General features: G+C 37.5%; 1 protein-coding gene across 7 annotated transcripts; it reads right to left on the bottom strand.

Moving 5' to 3' along the window:
• Nucleotides 1-577: 577 nt before the first annotated feature.
• On the bottom strand, nucleotides 578-14,072 carry pde9ac (phosphodiesterase 9ac). Of its 7 annotated transcripts, none has more exons than XM_053239494.1 (21): nucleotides 13,969-14,072; nucleotides 11,156-11,216; nucleotides 10,587-10,780; nucleotides 7,829-7,899; nucleotides 7,135-7,212; nucleotides 6,986-7,029; nucleotides 6,771-6,825; nucleotides 6,587-6,657; nucleotides 6,395-6,482; nucleotides 6,186-6,267; nucleotides 6,030-6,104; nucleotides 5,831-5,917; nucleotides 5,593-5,697; nucleotides 5,370-5,452; nucleotides 5,121-5,277; nucleotides 4,877-4,990; nucleotides 3,300-3,404; nucleotides 3,079-3,207; nucleotides 2,783-2,878; nucleotides 1,880-1,957; nucleotides 578-1,426 (listed from the first exon to the last, which is right to left on the bottom strand). In XM_053239494.1, exons 3-20 carry the CDS (start codon nucleotides 10,653-10,655, stop codon nucleotides 1,907-1,909), a joined length of 1,560 nt encoding a protein of 519 aa, XP_053095469.1. In that variant the 5' UTR covers nucleotides 10,656-10,780; nucleotides 11,156-11,216; nucleotides 13,969-14,072; the 3' UTR covers nucleotides 578-1,426; nucleotides 1,880-1,906. The 7 variants fall into 7 exon arrangements, with proteins under 7 accessions (XP_053095469.1, XP_053095470.1, XP_034166287.1 ...); XM_053239495.1 differs by having other exon boundaries at nucleotides 10,587-10,736; XM_034310396.2 differs by lacking the exon at nucleotides 13,969-14,072 and adding an exon at nucleotides 10,814-10,859 and having other exon boundaries at nucleotides 10,587-10,736; nucleotides 11,156-11,359.
• Between the last annotated feature and the right edge of the window lie 4,892 nt (nucleotides 14,073-18,964).

Here is an 18,964-nt window from a genome sequence, read left to right as displayed (position 1 = left end):
CCTTGTGCCCCATGTCCCCTGGGGTAGGCTCCAAACTGTACAGCAGTACAGAAAATGGATGGATGGATGGATGAAAACCCTACACACTGTAGCTTTAAATTATGTCTCAAATTATATGTACCTGTAAGGAAATGCAATTAGTATATTAATTTCGTATTTGATTTGAAGTCCAGAAAATGCTGTCATATATGTATGCTTGTTATTTATGATGTTTTATTAATTACCTTTAATATTTGTTATGAATTATTGTGAAGTATTGCAATAATTGCACTGAAAGTAGATGGTATTTGGGTGCGTAGGATGGATAGAGACAGGAGAAAGGGGGTAAGACCAACACTGGCCCATGATGGGCCCAGTAAATGCAGCCCACATAAAGTTAGGGTATCAAGAGGAATCCCAGAAGGCGTTAATCCTGAGTTAGGGCCAACATTGAAGGGGTCAAGCATGTTAGTAGGCCCTTTATTCAGCCTACGGTGGACCCATATGGGCCCATTGGGGAATCATTTGCAGGATCTTCTCCTGGAAGAGCCTTCATCAGTGAATTTATGAAAAAAAAACAGCGTTACTCAAGTAGAACTGAAGGAAGAACTCATCAGTGAGACTTTATTGTGCTACCCAGAGTAGTCATTTAAAAAAAAATCAATCAAAATGACAACAGTAAATAATGCAAGAAAAAAATATATAGGTGTTGAATACAGAGTAATATTTGGATGTAAAACAAGTGCAGTACAATCTAAAATGTAAATCACACAATTCAAACCCATATATCATAATGAGAGAGTTCATGCATCACTCAATGCCTTTTTGTTGATTTTTTTTATTCTCACGCTCATTAATAATTTATATGAAACACTATTCTGTAGTGTTTATATGGATTCTATTCTGCAATCACTATTCAAATTAAGTCAAAATACAGAAGAAATCCAGGCATATTATTAGATGTTATTACACTGCTTCACAGTTTATAGGAGTGAATCAATATGAAACAGATTATATTGTGCTCAGTTTTGCAGCTATTAAGAAGCAATTTTCAATAGGTGTACGTCACGCTGTAGCCATGTTTATGCCTTCAGTCTGGCTTCATCTGTAACATTAATCGGCACTGACTTCATACAATATAATAAATGCTATTTGTAACCTCTAACAGGTGTCCCAGTGCAACACTGCAATACTAAAAAGCTTAAGACAACACATAAAATGGAAGAAGAGAAAGACCAACAGGCTACCAGTCTATCTGTTTGCAGCTATGTTGAGAGAACCCTTGTCCCGGTTCCTCAAGCCTGAGTAGTTCAGATGTCTCTTTGGATTCAGCAAAGTGAGAAACCGTCTTGAACACCACTTCAGCTTCAGGGAAGACCAATGAATGGAGCATCTTATCAAAGCCTTAGACCGGCGCTCTGTGGAAGCGGGCCAGAAAGCAAGATCCCTGGGGGAAAAAATAATATACAGTAAAACAACCTTGTTCCGACATGATTTTCAGCTCTGCAAAGTGCTCTGATGATTGGCACAATGGCCAGCAGTCAGTCCTTAGGAAAAGGAGGCAAGCTTGGTGAAGTGTTAGTGAAGCTGAAGTAGAGAAGTGAAACCGGCTAGTTCAGAGTATATGGAGAAAAAGAGTAGTTGCATTAAGGAACATAAAAAAAGAAGATCAGTATAAGTAAGCTTGCTCACTTTGTCACAGCAGGAAGTTGCTTATAATTAGAGGAACAATATACACTTTGTCCTTCTATCACTATTTGCCAAGGTTGCATTCAAAAGCAGTATGCTGTCACAAGGTGAAGCTTTATTTAGTAGTATATGCTGGGAATATTGGGTGCTGCTTGCCTGAGAGCTTGGCTAGAGAGGAAGTGAAAAGCACTCAGCACACAAATCTACTTACACAGTATCACTGAGCTCGCCCCAAAGCTTATTTCTTCTTTCCTCCTAATGACATATTTTCTGTTTTTTTCTTCTGTGCCTCATTGAACAAAAAACACACTTTTATGTTAGCACGTGCTGAGAAAAATGGCACCAGGAAGCTAACTAGCACTTTCGAGTGAGGACCAGGCACAAATTCATGGTCTTGTAAAGCAAAGGTTAGATATAAAGTATTTCCAGCGTACCCCTAAGTTTACTCTAGCAAGCGACAAGCTGCTTGTGTCACTGTAATTTGTCGCTTGTTGGCATGAACACTCCAGCATTTTACATGTTACATGCTAGGCTTTGTACCAACATCGTTTTTTTTTTTTGCTGTAATGTCTCTTTGTGCATTTAATGAGAGGTTGAGAGTAAATAGAAACTAATTGCAGGTAGGAACTCAAATTGTGAGTTGTGAGGGAACTGAAGAAATCTCAGAAAACATGCACCATAGGACTGGTCCAATGAATCATTTGGATTTGTTGTTTGACCATGTCATACCTAATTTGCATAGAATTGAGAAAATGTCAATTCAAATGTGTTTTTTTGCTGTCGCTTTGCCACTTGCTGCTGTTACTGAAATCGCAGGTCAGTGTCATGCACATACACAGAAAATGAATGGTCACTTGTTGCTTTGTTGCTTGCTAGTGTGAACATAGGGTAACTGTGCATAACGCTGTATGTTAATCAGTCAAATCGGAACAAATGTAATAATATTTTCTTAGAAATCTTTGGTTATATCACAAGATAACATAGAGCTTGTAATTATTCAATACAGAATCACAGAAGATAAAGACCATAAACCATCATGAGTATGCACATTAAAACTAAAAATATAAACTAAATGGATACTATATATGAATGGAGGGAGCAGTGGAGAGTCTACCTCAGTCATGGCATCATCAATCTGCTTGAGCTCCTCGTAATGATCTCGTGAGTCTCTCAGAGGTTGTACCATGATCTCCTCAATCTGTGGGAACAGCTAAACACACATGAAACATAGAGTCAGGAGAGCCACACTCTCATTCCTAGAATGCTGCTATTTAAATAAAGGACAAAATCTCTTTATTTGGATGCAAAATATCAAACATTCAGTTGTGCCATACATGTTGACTGCCAAATATTATCAATAGGAGAGTCTTATCTGAGTTTAACATACACCAATAAGGACTTGGTCCATACCTTCATCACTGTTTCAAACATGGGGATGAGGACAAACTTAATGAAGCCAATCTGAGCCGTGGGCTTGGTCACTTTGTCTCTGTCCATAAACGGAGCGACAGGTAGACCCTCAGACTTCTCTCTGTCACTCTGAGCAGAAATATGCACGTGTGTAACTCTATGTGCAAAGCAACCCAACCAGTAAATGTGCAGAAGAGTGCAGGAGAGAACATTGTGCTGACCTGCATGAAGTACTCCTCCAGAAGACAATCTACCCATGGCTCAGCAACTTCTGTGGGCCTGACTTCATTAGAAATGTCACAGCATTTGATCAGGACCATCTTCAGCTACACACACACACACACAAGCAAGGGAGAAACAAAGAGGACTTTTGTGGACTGGGTCATCAGATCTGTACTTTTCATCAGGTGCTATGCAAGAAAGACAAAAAAGGCACTCATCACATTGGGCTATAGTTGGAGTTAAGTTAAGCGTGCATCGTGAGAAACTAATACTGAAATTGTGTGCTCGGTATTCAGCTCAGAATTTGAGCTGAATACTGAGCTCAATGTTTTTATAGTTGGACAGAATTGGCCCAAAACAGGCGTGTCTCAGTTATCCTCTATTAAAACTTGCAGAAAATGTACTCAGATGACGGGCCGATGTACGTCTTGTGGAGCCGAATTAAGTCTTGAGCCACCGTCTGACAAACTGTTGTATTATATCACCTTTCTATTTGATATATTTTGGGCTTTCATCTTTTTACCAGCTTTTCCATTATTATTAGGATCTGTTGTATGCTACTGTAGTATCTAGTGTTTCCATACGCTGGCAAACAATAATGAAGGTGAACCATAGCCTGCAACATTTTTAAACTGATAGCTAATAAACATGATAACTAGCACTATTCATTACTATCAACTTCAGTATATTTTCAGTACATGGATACAATTAGATGTTCATCTGAATGTGTTGTATGTGATGGTATTTGTCTAAACTTTTTTGTTCTTGATTGTCTCTTGCTGTAAATTGTTTTGTAACTATCAGCATCTGCATTATCATGGTAAAGCATAATATAGTAAAGCATAAGTGAGGAATAAACATGACAGAACATGCTATTATAAGAAAATAATCAACAACAGTGTGTTGTGATGCAGCCTGATGCAAAGTGAAATTACTCTTGCCACCACAAAGATGATTATTTACAATAATAGCACATCCAGATGACTCTAATAAGCCAAAGAAATTCAACTTGTCATGTTACCAAGCGTTACAAAGACTTGACACTGGACACTCCTTTCAAAAATGAATGTCACTTCAGAGAAAACTTCACCATATCAACAATTACACATTTTTAAAACATTTTATGTGGAGTGAATACCATAAAAGTCCCTGTGAATGATCTGTTACTATAGAAACAATAATGTATTAGAATGAGGGCATTAATATAAACCTGTGATTCGCCTTACAGCAAGCACTACTGTCAGAGCCACCTTCTGACTAATCAGATTCGAGAACTGAGCAGAACTGTGGTATAATAGAAAATGTTGCATTTATATAGAACTGAAAAAACCTCCTGCCACAAAAGTTCTGCAAAAGACAAAATGTGGCATAAATTACAAAAAAAGATAATTTCTGTAATCTGAATTGACCTTCCAGCAATCAAGTTCAGATGTTTAGCACGAGTCTCAATATTAATAATTTTTTCAGCTTATTAACTGATGTATCTTTTGGACTTAAATGGCTGACTTAATTCACCAACTCTGAATGCGGCACATTATTCTTGGAGTGAATTTACACTCTGTGGGTTTGTACATACACAGGTTACATGTTCCTCATTGGTGAAGTCAAAATTGTCCACTTTGTGCTTGAAAGAGTCCAGGATCTCTCCATGCCTGGCCATGTCAGTAGCCAAAATCAGTGTGATGATCGCCTGTAGGTGAACGGTAAAGGAGTTATATTGCAACTGCACAGTATATTTTACACCTTCTTATTTTAAATCCATCATTTAAAGATCTCTCTCTTATAGAATTTTTTAGAAACTGACGCCTGCATGGACCAACCTGACGGATCTGTTTAAAAGCCTCAGAGTCCACATTGGCAAAGATGTTACACTCGGGCAAAGCGAGGATCTGAAAGGCCACAGCACAGTGGTGGTTCTCCAGAGGAGAGATGTCATTGTAACGTACGGCTAGCTCAGTGCGTGCATTTATCTGGTAACTGAAAGAAAATTGAAGAGTTTACACTCCACCGACTTGCTGTATTCATTTATAGTAATATAGTGAGTTTTAAGTTAATTTTAAATTAAATACGTGTTATTGTAGCCAGGATGGTCCAAGTCGTGACATACTGCAGCAGTCATTAAAATGCCCAAGTCTGTCAGTGTCAGCTTTTCCTGTTGACCAAAATCAACCATGCGTGCACACACACACACACACACACACACACACACACACACACACACACAAACAACATGTTTACGTGCTTCTATCACAGGGCAGCTGTCACGCCTTTAGTAAGCAAGAGAGTTCTCACCTGAAGGTTGCAGAGGTGAATCATGCCATACATCATCTGGCTCACACAGAAGCAGTGGCGGAAGTTATGGAAGGGGTTGCTACGGTAATTCTCTTGAATAGCAAGCTGGGAAAATATAACCTTAAACTCATTATGGGGTCTATACATTTATATGCCTATAAATTCACATTCAAAAGCCCAATAACCAGAGTTGTAACAGATAATGGCCTTTCAAACTGGCTTAAAATCTTTCTCTTACCAGCCAGCGTTTGAGAGTAATGGGGTTCATGTTGAACTCCTTTACCAAGCCTAAGTCATGGTACATGTATTCCAAGCAACTGAGCATCTGAAATACAAAGCAAAATCAAACCACTCTCAAATTGCTAAACGCAAAGATGCATAGTGAAAAAGAAATCTTGTCACATCTAAATATTTACATTCTTCGCAGACACACTTACTTCATTATGCTCCCAGTGCCAGACATCAAAGGTCGGCTTCTTCAGAGCTTCAATAGTCTCCTGAGAGAGTGTGTACTGAGGAAAAGGAAAATAAATGGTGTGAGGATGGATTTTTTTTTCTTCTAAAACTCATTCAAAACATTTCTTTAAAAGTACCTTTGGGTAGCTGGGCACATCACGTCTAGGAGTTAATTTCTTCCCATCGTCCGAGAAGTTGTACTTACATGGACAATTCACTCTAATGAAGAAGAAGATGGCATTAGATAGCTGCTAATGCAATGTATAGCTATTGATTTATGAAACATTTCGGTTGACTGAATGAATTTCATGATCGTAATAATTTGATCTGATCTCCAAGTGCTTACCTTCCTCCGGCTCTGGAAGTCATCTCATCTCTCAGCTTCTTTAGGTCGTTCTTGCACTTTTCAATCTCCACAACCTTCAGGCCCTCCACTAAGAGTTACAAAAGAAGCAAAAATGGGTTATAAATTTTACAAAGAATTACATCATACTTTTAATGCTCATACACAGACATCAATTAGGCATAGGACACATACGCTCCACTCTCTTCTCCAACATAGCCAGCCTATTGGTCACTTCAGTTTTCAGTTCATTGATCTTGAAGGCCCTAAAGAAGAGAAACTCTTTTCAGACACACAGCCCAAGAAAGTGTCAGTGCACTGCATCTGAAATGCAAAAGAGTGCCTCTTCGGTCTCTGGGAAAACAAACACTGGCATTACCTGCTGAACTGCTCTGCCACCTGCGATAACACATTCTGAAACATGTCTTCTTTCTCTGCGCAGGGAAGCATACAGACTGTAAATCACATGCTAACTTAAATTATCTGCAAAATATAGACTGAGGAAACAGTCATCAGTCATCATAAATGTCACTGGTAAAGATGGAAAGAGTCATAACAGTGTTGGGAAGTACAGTGTGTTCTACTGTATGTTACCTCCCAGCTGACCAGTTGATAGGGGAACAACTTTATATAGGGAACTGGATGGGAAGAAATTATGTGAAATAAATAGTTATCAAAAGGAAAATAGTTGGTTAACATATTATGATGATGTTCTGTATTAATGTGGTAAATAACTGAGTTACTTGGGCGAGTTGGTGGGCATGGTGGGATCGATGGATACCAGAGCTCCCTCAGGGTCCACTAACATTATAGCTGTGGTCCTGTGGAAAGAGATAGGACCAGGGCTGTTTCTAGTGATAAGAAGTGTAAGTAGTCACTTAGCACCCCTGAGCCACCAGGGGGCTCTGTTAGAATTCATTTAAAAAAAATATTTATATATACTTCGCTTTAGGGTCCTTATTCACCCTTTCAACCTCTTTTTTTTTCAGTTAAATGCCTACCTCTCTAGTATTCCTTAAACATTTTGCTTTCAATAATTTCCCAATACCTACTTCTTCAAACTATAAATCATAATTTGTGGACAGTATTCTGTAATATCTGGCTTAATATGTATTTTATGTAGTCTAGTGCCTTACAAAATATGTTTATAAGTAATTAACCACATTCTTTTTGATAGAGTGTATTATTTATGGTCAGTGGAGTGTTTTGACAGTTTTATACTATTATTGAGATTAATAATACGAAATCATTTTATAATCAATTTATATAGAAGAATTAGTGTTAGATAAAAGGTATATAACTTATATAATAGATAGATGTGAGATATGAAGAAACACATATGCGTTTAAAGCTTAAACCAAAAGATTCTGCTGTAGCTTAGACTTACAACAGGGGCCTAAATGCTACGTCAGTGTGATACTAACACAATCTACTAACCTGGAGATGTTGGAAGAGGAACACAAAAGCTCTTTAATGTCACATGGACTGCAGTGACGACTGAACAACACCTAGAAAAAAAAGCTGTGATTCAGCATTTAGTGCTAAAACCTTATCAAATATTGATGCACTGATTCACACATTTGAGTTTAAATTATGTAGGAAGACATAAGCTAATAAGACAAATAAAGTATGCTTGGTTAAGCTGATGAGATTGTGTAGAGGACCGTTAATAAATATATATAAGGGAAGATAAGCGGGCAATTTCACTTTGATTAGTGGCACCAGCTTGGAGTAATGGCCTACAGGTGTACGAGACAGCTCACTCAGCTCCAGTCTCCAGCACTTCCTAATCTAGAGTGGACACATGTCACATCCAGCTCCCACTTGGCCTTTCTGCAGCATGCATTTCACAGAGAACTAAGCAGTGAGCACATGATCATCGTTTATATCAATTATATAACTGAACAAGCACAGTAGAATGTGAATACAATTACACATGCGCAGATTTTAGTAACATGCAACACCTCTACCATAAAGAGCATGCAATGCTGAGAGTGAGATGTCCCCATGGAATAGTAGTGTAAATTGCCCCCTCTCTTTATTACGATCATTTACTTCTCTTAAGGTCTTTCCACAGGGAAATGGATCTGAGAAGTGCTGACAGTGGTGGTGCAGGTTGAGCATGCTAGTAGCAGGTGTCACTGCAGCCTATTATGCCACTGACACCTGTGGATCAGGCCATCTTCAGCTTTATTTTTAACCTCAACTCACTGCTATTCCTGCACATGCTCTTGACTACTACTCCCCTTTCCTTTTTCCTGATGATAAATTATCTGCTTGGTGACCTATTTATTAAAAACAGCATATTTGGGACACACTGATTTAACTGCATGTATTGATATTTAAACAGGGCAAGCATTTTTGTATATCACAAACTGTTATGAAGATGCAAAGCTTTACATGATCAGTAATTATATAGGTTAGATGAGAGTTAGGGGCTTTGCTGAGGGCCAGTCGCACCCAGGCAGTCTTGAACTCGCAACCTGTTTATCATATATATAATCATATATATAAGCATATATAAATCAGTCATATTTTATTCTGACTTTTTGCTATTCCATGGACTTGGATGAAGTTTCTAAAAGTGACCTAGGTTTTTTTTTTGTTTTGCAGTTCTGACAATGTAGAACAATTTCAATCTCTTACCCTTTTTATATATATATATATATATATATATATATATATATATATATATATATATATATATATATATATATGTATATATATATAAATAAAAGGGTAAAGGCATCCGCCATGGTAGACATTTTTAAATCCAATCTAAAAACTTTTTTTTATTTTTAAGGTCTGTATCGAGCGTTCTGTTTGTCCTGCCCTTTCATATGTGGTTTTGTTTTTAAATGTTTTTTAATTGTTTTTTATTCTTTAAATTGTTTTATTTAATTCTACTTGTATTTTATTTTGTTCCTGATTGCCCCTAATCTGATTCTATTGTGCAGCACTTCTACTATATAAATAAATGTGGCTTGAATTGATATTATTTTTAGAGCGCTTTTAACAATAGACATTGTCACAAAGCAGCTTTCCAGAAATCCGGTAAATTAATATCTCTAATGAGTAAGCCAGATGTGATGGTAGTAAGAAAACTGCTTTTAAATGGTTACTAGTCCTTGATAATTATCCATAATAATGTTAACAAAGACACCTTGAGTGGAATTAGTGAAATTATTCGGACATGCTTCATATTTTTCCTAAACACTTTTTTTTTGCTTGTCATGCTACAGAACTTACTGTTATTGATAGCTCTTTTCCATTAAAGACCTAGAGAGGTTTTAATAGTAAATGTGAGTCAAACTTTGGAAGATCATACTGTAGCTTTCTGATTCATCTTCAGTTTTACCAGCTGCTCACAGATAAGAATCGGCAACAAATTGTTGCACGGTAAATGCACTGCAAAAAATATATCCTAGCAAGTAAAATATCTTGAATATAAGCTAATTATAATTAAAAACAACATTATTTAGCCTATTTCTAGTTTTTTTTTTTTTTTTTTACTGATTTCAACCTTGAAATTGCCTTATTCTATTTGCAAATAATTTTACTTCAAGCTTTTATTTCTAGAAAGAATCAAAATGATCTGCCAATAGAATAAAACAATTTTAAGCTTGGAATTAGTAAATACGTTTAGAAATAAGCTTATTGGTTTTAAATTTGTTATATAATAAAATCCCATAATAGAAAATATTAAATAACTTTTCCTTTATTCAAGAACTCTTCACTTGCTTCACTTTTTTTTTTTTTTTTTTTTTGCAGTGTAGGTACCTACAGAGTCTGTGTTTGTTTAACAACTTACTGTATCCAGGTGTTTTAGTCTATTTATTTAAAATATTATTATTTATTTTGTGAATGTTGTCTTCACAATAAGTCCCAGAGAGAATTGTAAAGAAATGAAAAGCCTGATGGTCTGATAAAATGACCTTGAGCTTATACTGGACTGACAGTCATATCCTTTATATCATTTATATTATATTTCTAGTTTTCTTTCTCTACTTCTATGTTAGTATTCTGTTTTATGTAAATTCTGTTTTTGCATGTCACCGGACAGTCATAAAATTGCATTTCACTGCATGTCGTACTGTGTATGGCTGTGTGTATGACCAATAAAATTTGAATTTGAATACTAATGTCAGCATCAGTGCTATCTGAGCTGTAACATACACAGAAATGCACTACTGACCTTTTGTACTTTGCCATCCACGTCAAGGTAGATGGTTTTGGGGGCGTAGGATGAAGAGCCTGATCCCATGCTGGCAGTGCAGGCTCACCGAGCGAGCAGGAGGAACTCTGAGAGCCCCTCTGGAATAAGCCTTCCCCAAGACCAGAATCACTGAGAAGCAATACAGGAACCCACTGAAGACCTTATGGATTAATCTGAGAATAAACACTGAAGTGGTTTTGATATACCTTTATAATAGTGGCAGCTGAATTTGATACTGTCAGAAGAAACTTGCTGGTGCATGAAGGAATGAAATATAATTGTGCAAATTGATCAGAATAATATAAAAATATGTATGTGTGTATGTCTATAGCTTTTAAAATAAACACAGTAGGTTTGCTGTAAACCTTCTGTATGTATGAATGACCGTCTTTATATAATACTGAGTAATGGCAACAATATCTGAACATATAATAAAATACCATACAATGCTGAACATACAGTAAACACTTCACATTACCATCCTATCATGCTGGCTCTGTGTACAATAGGTTTAATTCACTTTCAAAACAATATCCATGTTAACTTACCTGATGTGTTCAAGCTGTACCGTTCTCCTGAGATGTACGAAGCCCCTCACTGTTCCAGGTGCTATGCATGGAGGGGAAGTGAAAGGGTGAGACGTGGAGGGATTGTAGGATTTTTAATGTAATTGCAGCTCTTCACCGTTGCCAGGGGACTGTTACTACACAGAGAAAGTGGGCTGCTCTTGTCTCCCTCAGATATCTTCAGTTGCTATTGCATTGCTTTTTATACGTATAGCTGCGTATGATGTCAGCCGATTCAACAATTATGCTTGACGTGTGTAATTTTGGCTTGGATGGAAAAGCATTGACAGCTTTATGCATGCATCAGGATTGTGATAAACTGATTAAAAAAAACCTGCAATTCATTAAAATCATTAACATTCGGCAGTATGTCTAAGATATGTCTAAGATTTCACTTAGGTGAAAAGAAAAAGGGCTAAATGCAATCCAAAGGATATTTTTGTAGTCTGCTAAAAGCTATTCTTCAAAATATTATAAATATTATGTGTACCTTTTCATTATTTTCATTAATTCTACACATCACTGATCATATATACAATATGTAGTGCACTATAGAATCAACTGGACTGAACTGTGTCTCCATATAGTGGCAGATGTTTTTGTCAGATCTGAATAAGCAAGACAAGAAGGTGTTATACCATTTTAGCTCATTTAAAGCATATTTTCTAATCAGCATCAATCAGATATGCCTCCAAAAACAACATATATGAGATAATAAAGCTGTAGGTGCATATGGCTAACTCATTAAATCCCTTGTGAGAATAGAATCAGAGTGTCAGCAGTGGAGGCAAGAGTGAGCCTGCTCAACAGCCCTGCTCTAATTAGCTTCCTCCCTGGGGGGCACACACACTTCTCACACCTCCATTCACCAAATCTACTTTGCTCCGCCCTAAACCATGCAGAACACACACATATAGCTCAAAGTATTTTTTAAAACCACACGTCTCTTTTTGTATCTCAGCAGGACCGACAAACCCTGCAGTATTACACAGAGCACATACAATATAGAGAAGCTGGAAAAGCTTATGCAATCCACCACATTAGACATTCACACTTTGTGTAATCAAGGATGCGAGAGGCTGCAATTAATCAGGAGACAAAAGGCGAGGCGTCCAATCACATTTGAATGATAAGAGGTGTTCAGGTGGAGATCTGAGAGAAAGACATTGTCCTGATAATGGAGACTCAGCTAGACTGGCCGTGTGGGACTCAGATGAAGCCAGTAATATGGAAAACTCCTCTCATGGGCTCCTTTTATCTTCTCTTATCTCTGATTTATATCCCTATCCTTTTTTTTTTTTTAATCTTCACCACACGTGTAGTGCTTGAAAGCCTTGCCTGAACATTTATTGATTAACATAGATTGTCAACAGACATGGCTTTGTACTGTAAGTGTTTGAGTGCTCTTGTGATCACATTAGCAAAGAAGAGGACTCAAGGTGCTTCTTGATTTAAAAGAAGCCTTTATTTGTCAAGTATACATTATAGCACAGTAAACTTCTTTTTTTCACATATTTACATTAAGGTCAAGTTTAAAATGATCCCATAGATGTCTGACAAAACACAATCCAAAAGACGTCATAGTCGTACATAACAAAAAGTGACTAAGCGGAACTGGAAGTAATTCATTCATTATTAGTACTTTAATAAAAAAAAAGCCCACTTAATTAAAGCTATTTAAAAATAATCAGGAATCTATTCAGTAAAATGAGTCACATGAACAGGCTGCATAGCTGATGGGACTTGATTTGGCTCTATATTTATGCTGGAATACTCTGATAAACACTGGATTTGACTAAATTGTCTAATTTCCTTCCATGGGGCCTGATTAGAGTTATTATCAACACTCTAAAGCAGCATTTAGGGCCATGCAAAAGCACTCAGTAAGCTTAACTACGCTCCTATGAAGAGTTCTTAATCCATAAATAACAACTTTTGAGCCTTCTGGGACCCATCATAGTCAAGTATAATCAAATATGGCTAAAGTCCAAAAGTACACTGAAGGAACAGTATCGTTACTTCATGCAAAGCAAGTGCTTCAATAAAGGTAAATGTGGCAGTCATGCAAATGGAGGATAACTGAACTGAATGGAACTGAATTAATTTATATGGACTACTCCCTATTAAAGCACACAATAATTTATGTAGCAAATATCATTTTGTGGTGCCTTTTCTTTAGAAAAACTGCATGGTAAATGTTGGCATACAGCCAGTATTATCATTTGAGATGAGAGCTAAGTATCACAGATTAAGCATTTAGGAAAAACAGATCCTTTCCCAGTCTTTACTAGAATATGTTAGCTTAGGCTGAACTGAAATGTAACTAATACTCTGTACACCTGAATAGATCGTACTGATTACATTAGGTTTTAGGTTAAATAACCACTCAGACCATGTCAATACACCATTATCAGTGATGAAAAGACTGATGTGATCCCTTAACATGTAAACGTCAATAGTATAGGCTATGTATCAGGCAGTAACCTGGTAGTTCCTTGCTTAAAAAACAACTTAGAATAGCTTAAGATGAGTTGCTGGTATAAGCTTGTTTAGCTGGTCTCCCTGCCTGGTCTAGCTTCAGTTGACTGGTTTACTGGCCAGTTTGGTTCCCAGTATGCTCTAGCTTGATGGTTAACAGGCTTTAGCTGGTCTCTCAGCCTGACCATCTGGGCTGGTCAACCTGACCAGCTACAACCAGCCTGTAAGTGTCCTAAACTGCTATCAGCCATCATACTTGCCCACCTAGAATCAGCCTGTAAGTGTCCCAGACTGCTATCAGTCATCATATTGCCCACCTAGAATCAGCCTGTAAGTGTCCCAAACTGCTATCAGCCATCATATTGCCCACCTAGATTCAGCCTGTAAGTGTCCCAAACTGCTATCAGTCATCATATTGCCCACCTAGAATCAGCCTGTAAGTGTCCCAAACTGCTATCAGCCATCATATTGCCCACCTAGATTCAGCCTGTAAGTGTCCCAAACTGCTATCAGTCATCATATTGCCCACCTAGAATCAGCCTGTAAGTGTCCCAAACTGCTATCAGCCATCATATTGCCCACCTAGAATCAGCCTGTAAGTGTCCCAGACTGCTATCAGCCATCATATTGCTCACCTAGAATCAGCCTGTAAGTGTCCCAGACTGCTATCAGTCATCATATTGCCCACCTAGAATCAGCCTGTAAGTGTCCCAAACTGCTATCAGCCATCATATTGCCCACCTAGATTCAGCCTGTAAGTGTCCCAAACTGCTATCAGCCATCATATTGCCCACCTAGAATCAGCCTGTAAGTGTCCCAAACTGCTATCAGCCACCATATTGCCCACCTAGAATCAGCCTGTAAGTGTCCCAGACTGCTATCAGTCATCATATTGCTCACCTAGAATCAGCCTGTAAGTGTCCCAGACTGCTATCAGCCATCATATTGCCCACCTAGAATCAGCCTGTAAGTGTCCCAAACTGCTATCAGTCATCATATTGCTCACCTAGAATCAGCCTGTAAGTGTCCCAGACTGCTATCAGCCATCATATTGCCCACCTAGAATCAGCCTGTAAGTGTCCCAAACTGCTATCAGCCATCATATTGCTCACCTAGATTCAGCCTGTAAGTGTCCCAAACTGCTATCAGTCATCATATTGCCCACCTAGATTCAGCCTATAAGTGTCCCAAACTGCTATCAGCCATCATATTGCTCACCTAGATTCAGCCTGTAAGTGTCCCAAACTGCTATCAGTCATCATATTGCCCACCTAGAATCAGCCTGTAAGTGTCCCAGACTGCTATCAGTCATCATATTGCCCACCTAGAATCAGCCTGTAAGTGTCCCAGACTGCTATCAGCCATCATATTGCTCACCTAGATTCAGCCTGTAAGTGTCCCAAACTGCTATCAGTCATCATATTGCCCACCTAGATTCAGCCTATAAGTGTCCCAAACTGCTATCAGCCATCATATTGCTCACCTAGATTCAGCCTGTAAGTGTCCCAAACTGCTATCAGTCATCATATTGCCCACCTAGAATCAGCCTGTAAGTGTCCCAGACTGCTATCAGTCATCATATTGCTCACCTAGAATCAGCCTGTAAGTGTCCCAAACTGCTATCAGCCATCATATTGCCCACCTAGAATCAGCCTATAAGTGTCCAAAATGTCTCTGAATCCATCAAAACTGACCAGCTAGAATGAGCTTTTCCCAGAGAAGTAGAACTCGTTGTTTACAAGATGGCGTCCTCTAGTGTTTAATATGAGTAGATGACCTGGTGTTCATCTTCATATGGTTTATGACAGAGGTTCCACAGTGCTTACTCCTGCAGTGTTAAAATCATGTTCCAGCTCCAGCACAACCTTTTTTTAAATGCTTGTGCCTTTATTGGATGAACTAAGGCGAGACACTACACTACAGTATTAAAAATGTAGATTTAGAAGACCAAATGTGTCTAATTACACAACAGCATCTGCACATCCAAGGCACTTTCACAGGCAAGTGATTCTTTCCCTCACACTTTTCTGTACATTGCATATGCCCTGAACTGAGCTTTTGACTGACTATCACAAATCTGAGGAAGAAAGTTATTTATTTTGAACTGACTGAGTGGTGACACCAATCAAAGTTAAACAGTGTGGGAACCAGTCAGAAGGAACTGAAATCAGTGGCAGTTTTATGAAAAGATAGGGCTAGCAGACATGACCTGAAAAGAAGGCACATATAAAATAAAATAATCACATATGTGATTATTTTCTGGTATAAATGTGATAATACCTCGGGATGTTTTGGCTTAGGGATTTATTAGCTTTATGAATGGATCATTATTTCAACAGAGTAGCAAAGTATCTCAGGGGTTTCTGAGGTAAAAAAAAAAAAAGTTTTAAATGTAAAATATGGCATCAGTTTTTTAGTATATTTCAAGGGAAAATGTTGTTAAAGTAAATAATTACATCAGTTGTATGAATTTTGTTTTGTAATATGTAAAAATATTTTGTGTACTTGGTGTGAGTGTATAATAGGCTGTCCCACAAGCAGATTCAACATTTAGTAACGTATAATTAATACAGAAATAATTTTATTTACAGTTAAAATCATGAAATAGTTTGGAACAACTGTCTTTTTTAAATAATGGATAACGAGAATATAATTAAAATATCAAAATAATTAAAAAATTTTTTTTTCTAAAATCTTTTGTCACTGGTGCATTTGTAATGTGTCAGAGCATGTTCATGTGTCAAAAGCTCAGTGTTAGAAGCGCTGATTTAAAACTACGGTACATTCTCCCTGTATTTCTTAAATGTATCTGTTATTTTGGTATCTTAGGTGGCAATAACCTCTGTCTGTCATTTGTCACCTCTGTCACACTTGTATAGAAGGCCTGTATCTTATGTTTACTTTTAAAAATTGCACGAATATCTAGAATTACTGATTTGACATTTTAGCAAGATGGCATTTCCCCTCAAGTGTCAGCCATTTTGAAATAATCTTCCATTTTGATAAAAAATGTCACTGGTGCGATGGTCCCTGGTGTCACATTACAGGTGTGTAACACTGGTGACATTGCTATTTTGGTTGTAAAAGTGTTGTGGAAATCATTAGTTGTGCTGTTGTTGGTTAGTGGTGTTACACTTGTAACTGGTGCTACAATTCTATTTTGAGAGCATTTTCTGTCTTTAAAATTTTACATGATGTTCAGAATCAGAATCAGAAAGAGCTTCATTGCCATAAACAAGGAATTTGACATAACAGTAAGACACATAATAATAAGATTAAAAAGAAAATGTATAGAAGGCTCAATAAAGCTTAAGACAGAATAGACATTGTACAGATGCTATGTACAGCTATGCAAGGGGTAATGCAATGTGCAGAAGGTACTAGAATAAATAGGAGTGAATTTACAATTGCACATAAAATAATATCCACAGTGAAAAAAGTGCACTAAGAGAGTCCTTGGAGGCAGTTAACTGTTCATGAGGGAGATGGCCTGTGGGGAAAAAGCTGCTCTTGCAGAGAAGTACCAGTAATCCTCTCAGCAGTCCGGACTGTCTGTTGTAGTCGTCTTATGTCTGATTAGGTAGCTGAACCAAGCCAGATAGTTACTGAAGTGCACAGAACAGACTCAATGACAGCTAAGAAGAACTGGGTCAGCAGCCTGTGGCAGGATGAACTTCCTCAGTTGACGAAGGAGGCACAGCCTCTGCTGGGCCTTTTTCACAATAGAGTCTATATGGGTCAGATCAGATCAGATGCTGAGAGATGGTAGAGCCCAGGGACCTGAAGGACTCCACGGCGGCCACAGTGCTGTCCAGGATGGTGGTGTTGGAGGGGTGGGGTTTTCTGGGAAGTTCCTCCTGAAGTCCAGCTCCAGGTTATTTTGACTTCACCTGACAGCCAGCTGTTCAACATCCCTTCTGTATGCAGACGCATATTCTTGAAATATATGAAAGCACAGTGGATCTATTTTGCACTGATTTGGCAATGATTTCATCATTTTAAAGAAAAAGTGAGACACAAGGACTATAGTCAAGGAAAGTCCGTCATTTTTGTTTATTGTGATATGTGTGCTAAGGCTTGAACTTTAATAAAAATAAAATTAAAATTTTTTTAATGTTTGTGTGAAAAATAAACAAAATGACATGAATAGTTTTTGAAGAAAGACCATTTTCAATGTCATAACAGCAGTGACATATATGCCAAAAATCTTGTCTTTCACATTAATCTCTGTTATTACTAAATATGCCACACAGTTATATTCATAATTGACGAGCCAGATACTGACCCGAATGATAATATTAAACCTACAAGCGCATGTCTGTATTCTCATACTGTAACATCCATGCACCTCAAATAAATAAATAAATAAATAAGGCTTTATTATTTTATTTTTGCTTAGGTTAAAACATCTATTTGGGAGGCTGGTGTTCCACAATTTAAATGATCTTTCTATTGCTACAAATAAAATTACTATTCAGAACTCTCTGTCGCCATCTACTGGTCAAAGTGTAATATTGTAGAATAGCTGGAACATAATGAAGGAGAGTAGTAATGGACAGAAATAAATTAAAACTGTACAAACAAATGTCATTGGATTTGCAGTTACTACATTCCTACAAGCATAGTTACATCACACAAACCTAGCTTCACTTGATAAGCATATTTCTATGCTTATTAAATTTTATTGTTTAGTCTGCTAAATTTATGTCATAGTTTTCCATATATATATATATATATATATATATATATATATATATATATATATATATATATATACATATGAATATGAGCTTTTCCCTATTTATTCTCATTTTTATCCACATTTGGTTACCTTTATTATATTCTGTACAGTGTTCTTTAGTACCATGAAAGGCACTTATAAATAAAATACCATTACTACTACTACTACTAGTATTACTGCTACTACTACTACTACTACTAGTATTACTGCTACTACTACTACTACTACTACTACTAGTATTACTGCTACTACTACTACTACTACTACTAGTATTACTGCTAATACTACTACTACTACTACTACTACTAGTATTACTGCTACTACTACTACTACTATTACTACTACTACTATTACTACTACTTGCAATGTTTGCCTCGCACTTCCGGGGCTGGGGGTTCGACTCTTGCCTCTGCCTTGTGTGCACAGCGCTTGCATGTTCTCCCCGTGCTTCGGGGTTTCCTCCGAGTACTCCGGTTTCCTCCCCCAGTCCAAAGACATCCGTTGTAGGCTGACTGGCATTTCAAAATTGTCTGTAGTGTGTGTGAATGTGTTTGCATCTGTCCAGGATGTCC

Source organism: Pangasianodon hypophthalmus, chromosome 14 (genome assembly GCF_027358585.1).
Source record: "Pangasianodon hypophthalmus isolate fPanHyp1 chromosome 14, fPanHyp1.pri, whole genome shotgun sequence".
NCBI classification, from domain to species: Eukaryota; Metazoa; Chordata; class Actinopteri; order Siluriformes; family Pangasiidae; genus Pangasianodon; species Pangasianodon hypophthalmus.
This window is presented reverse-complemented; position numbering and strand designations above follow the sequence as displayed.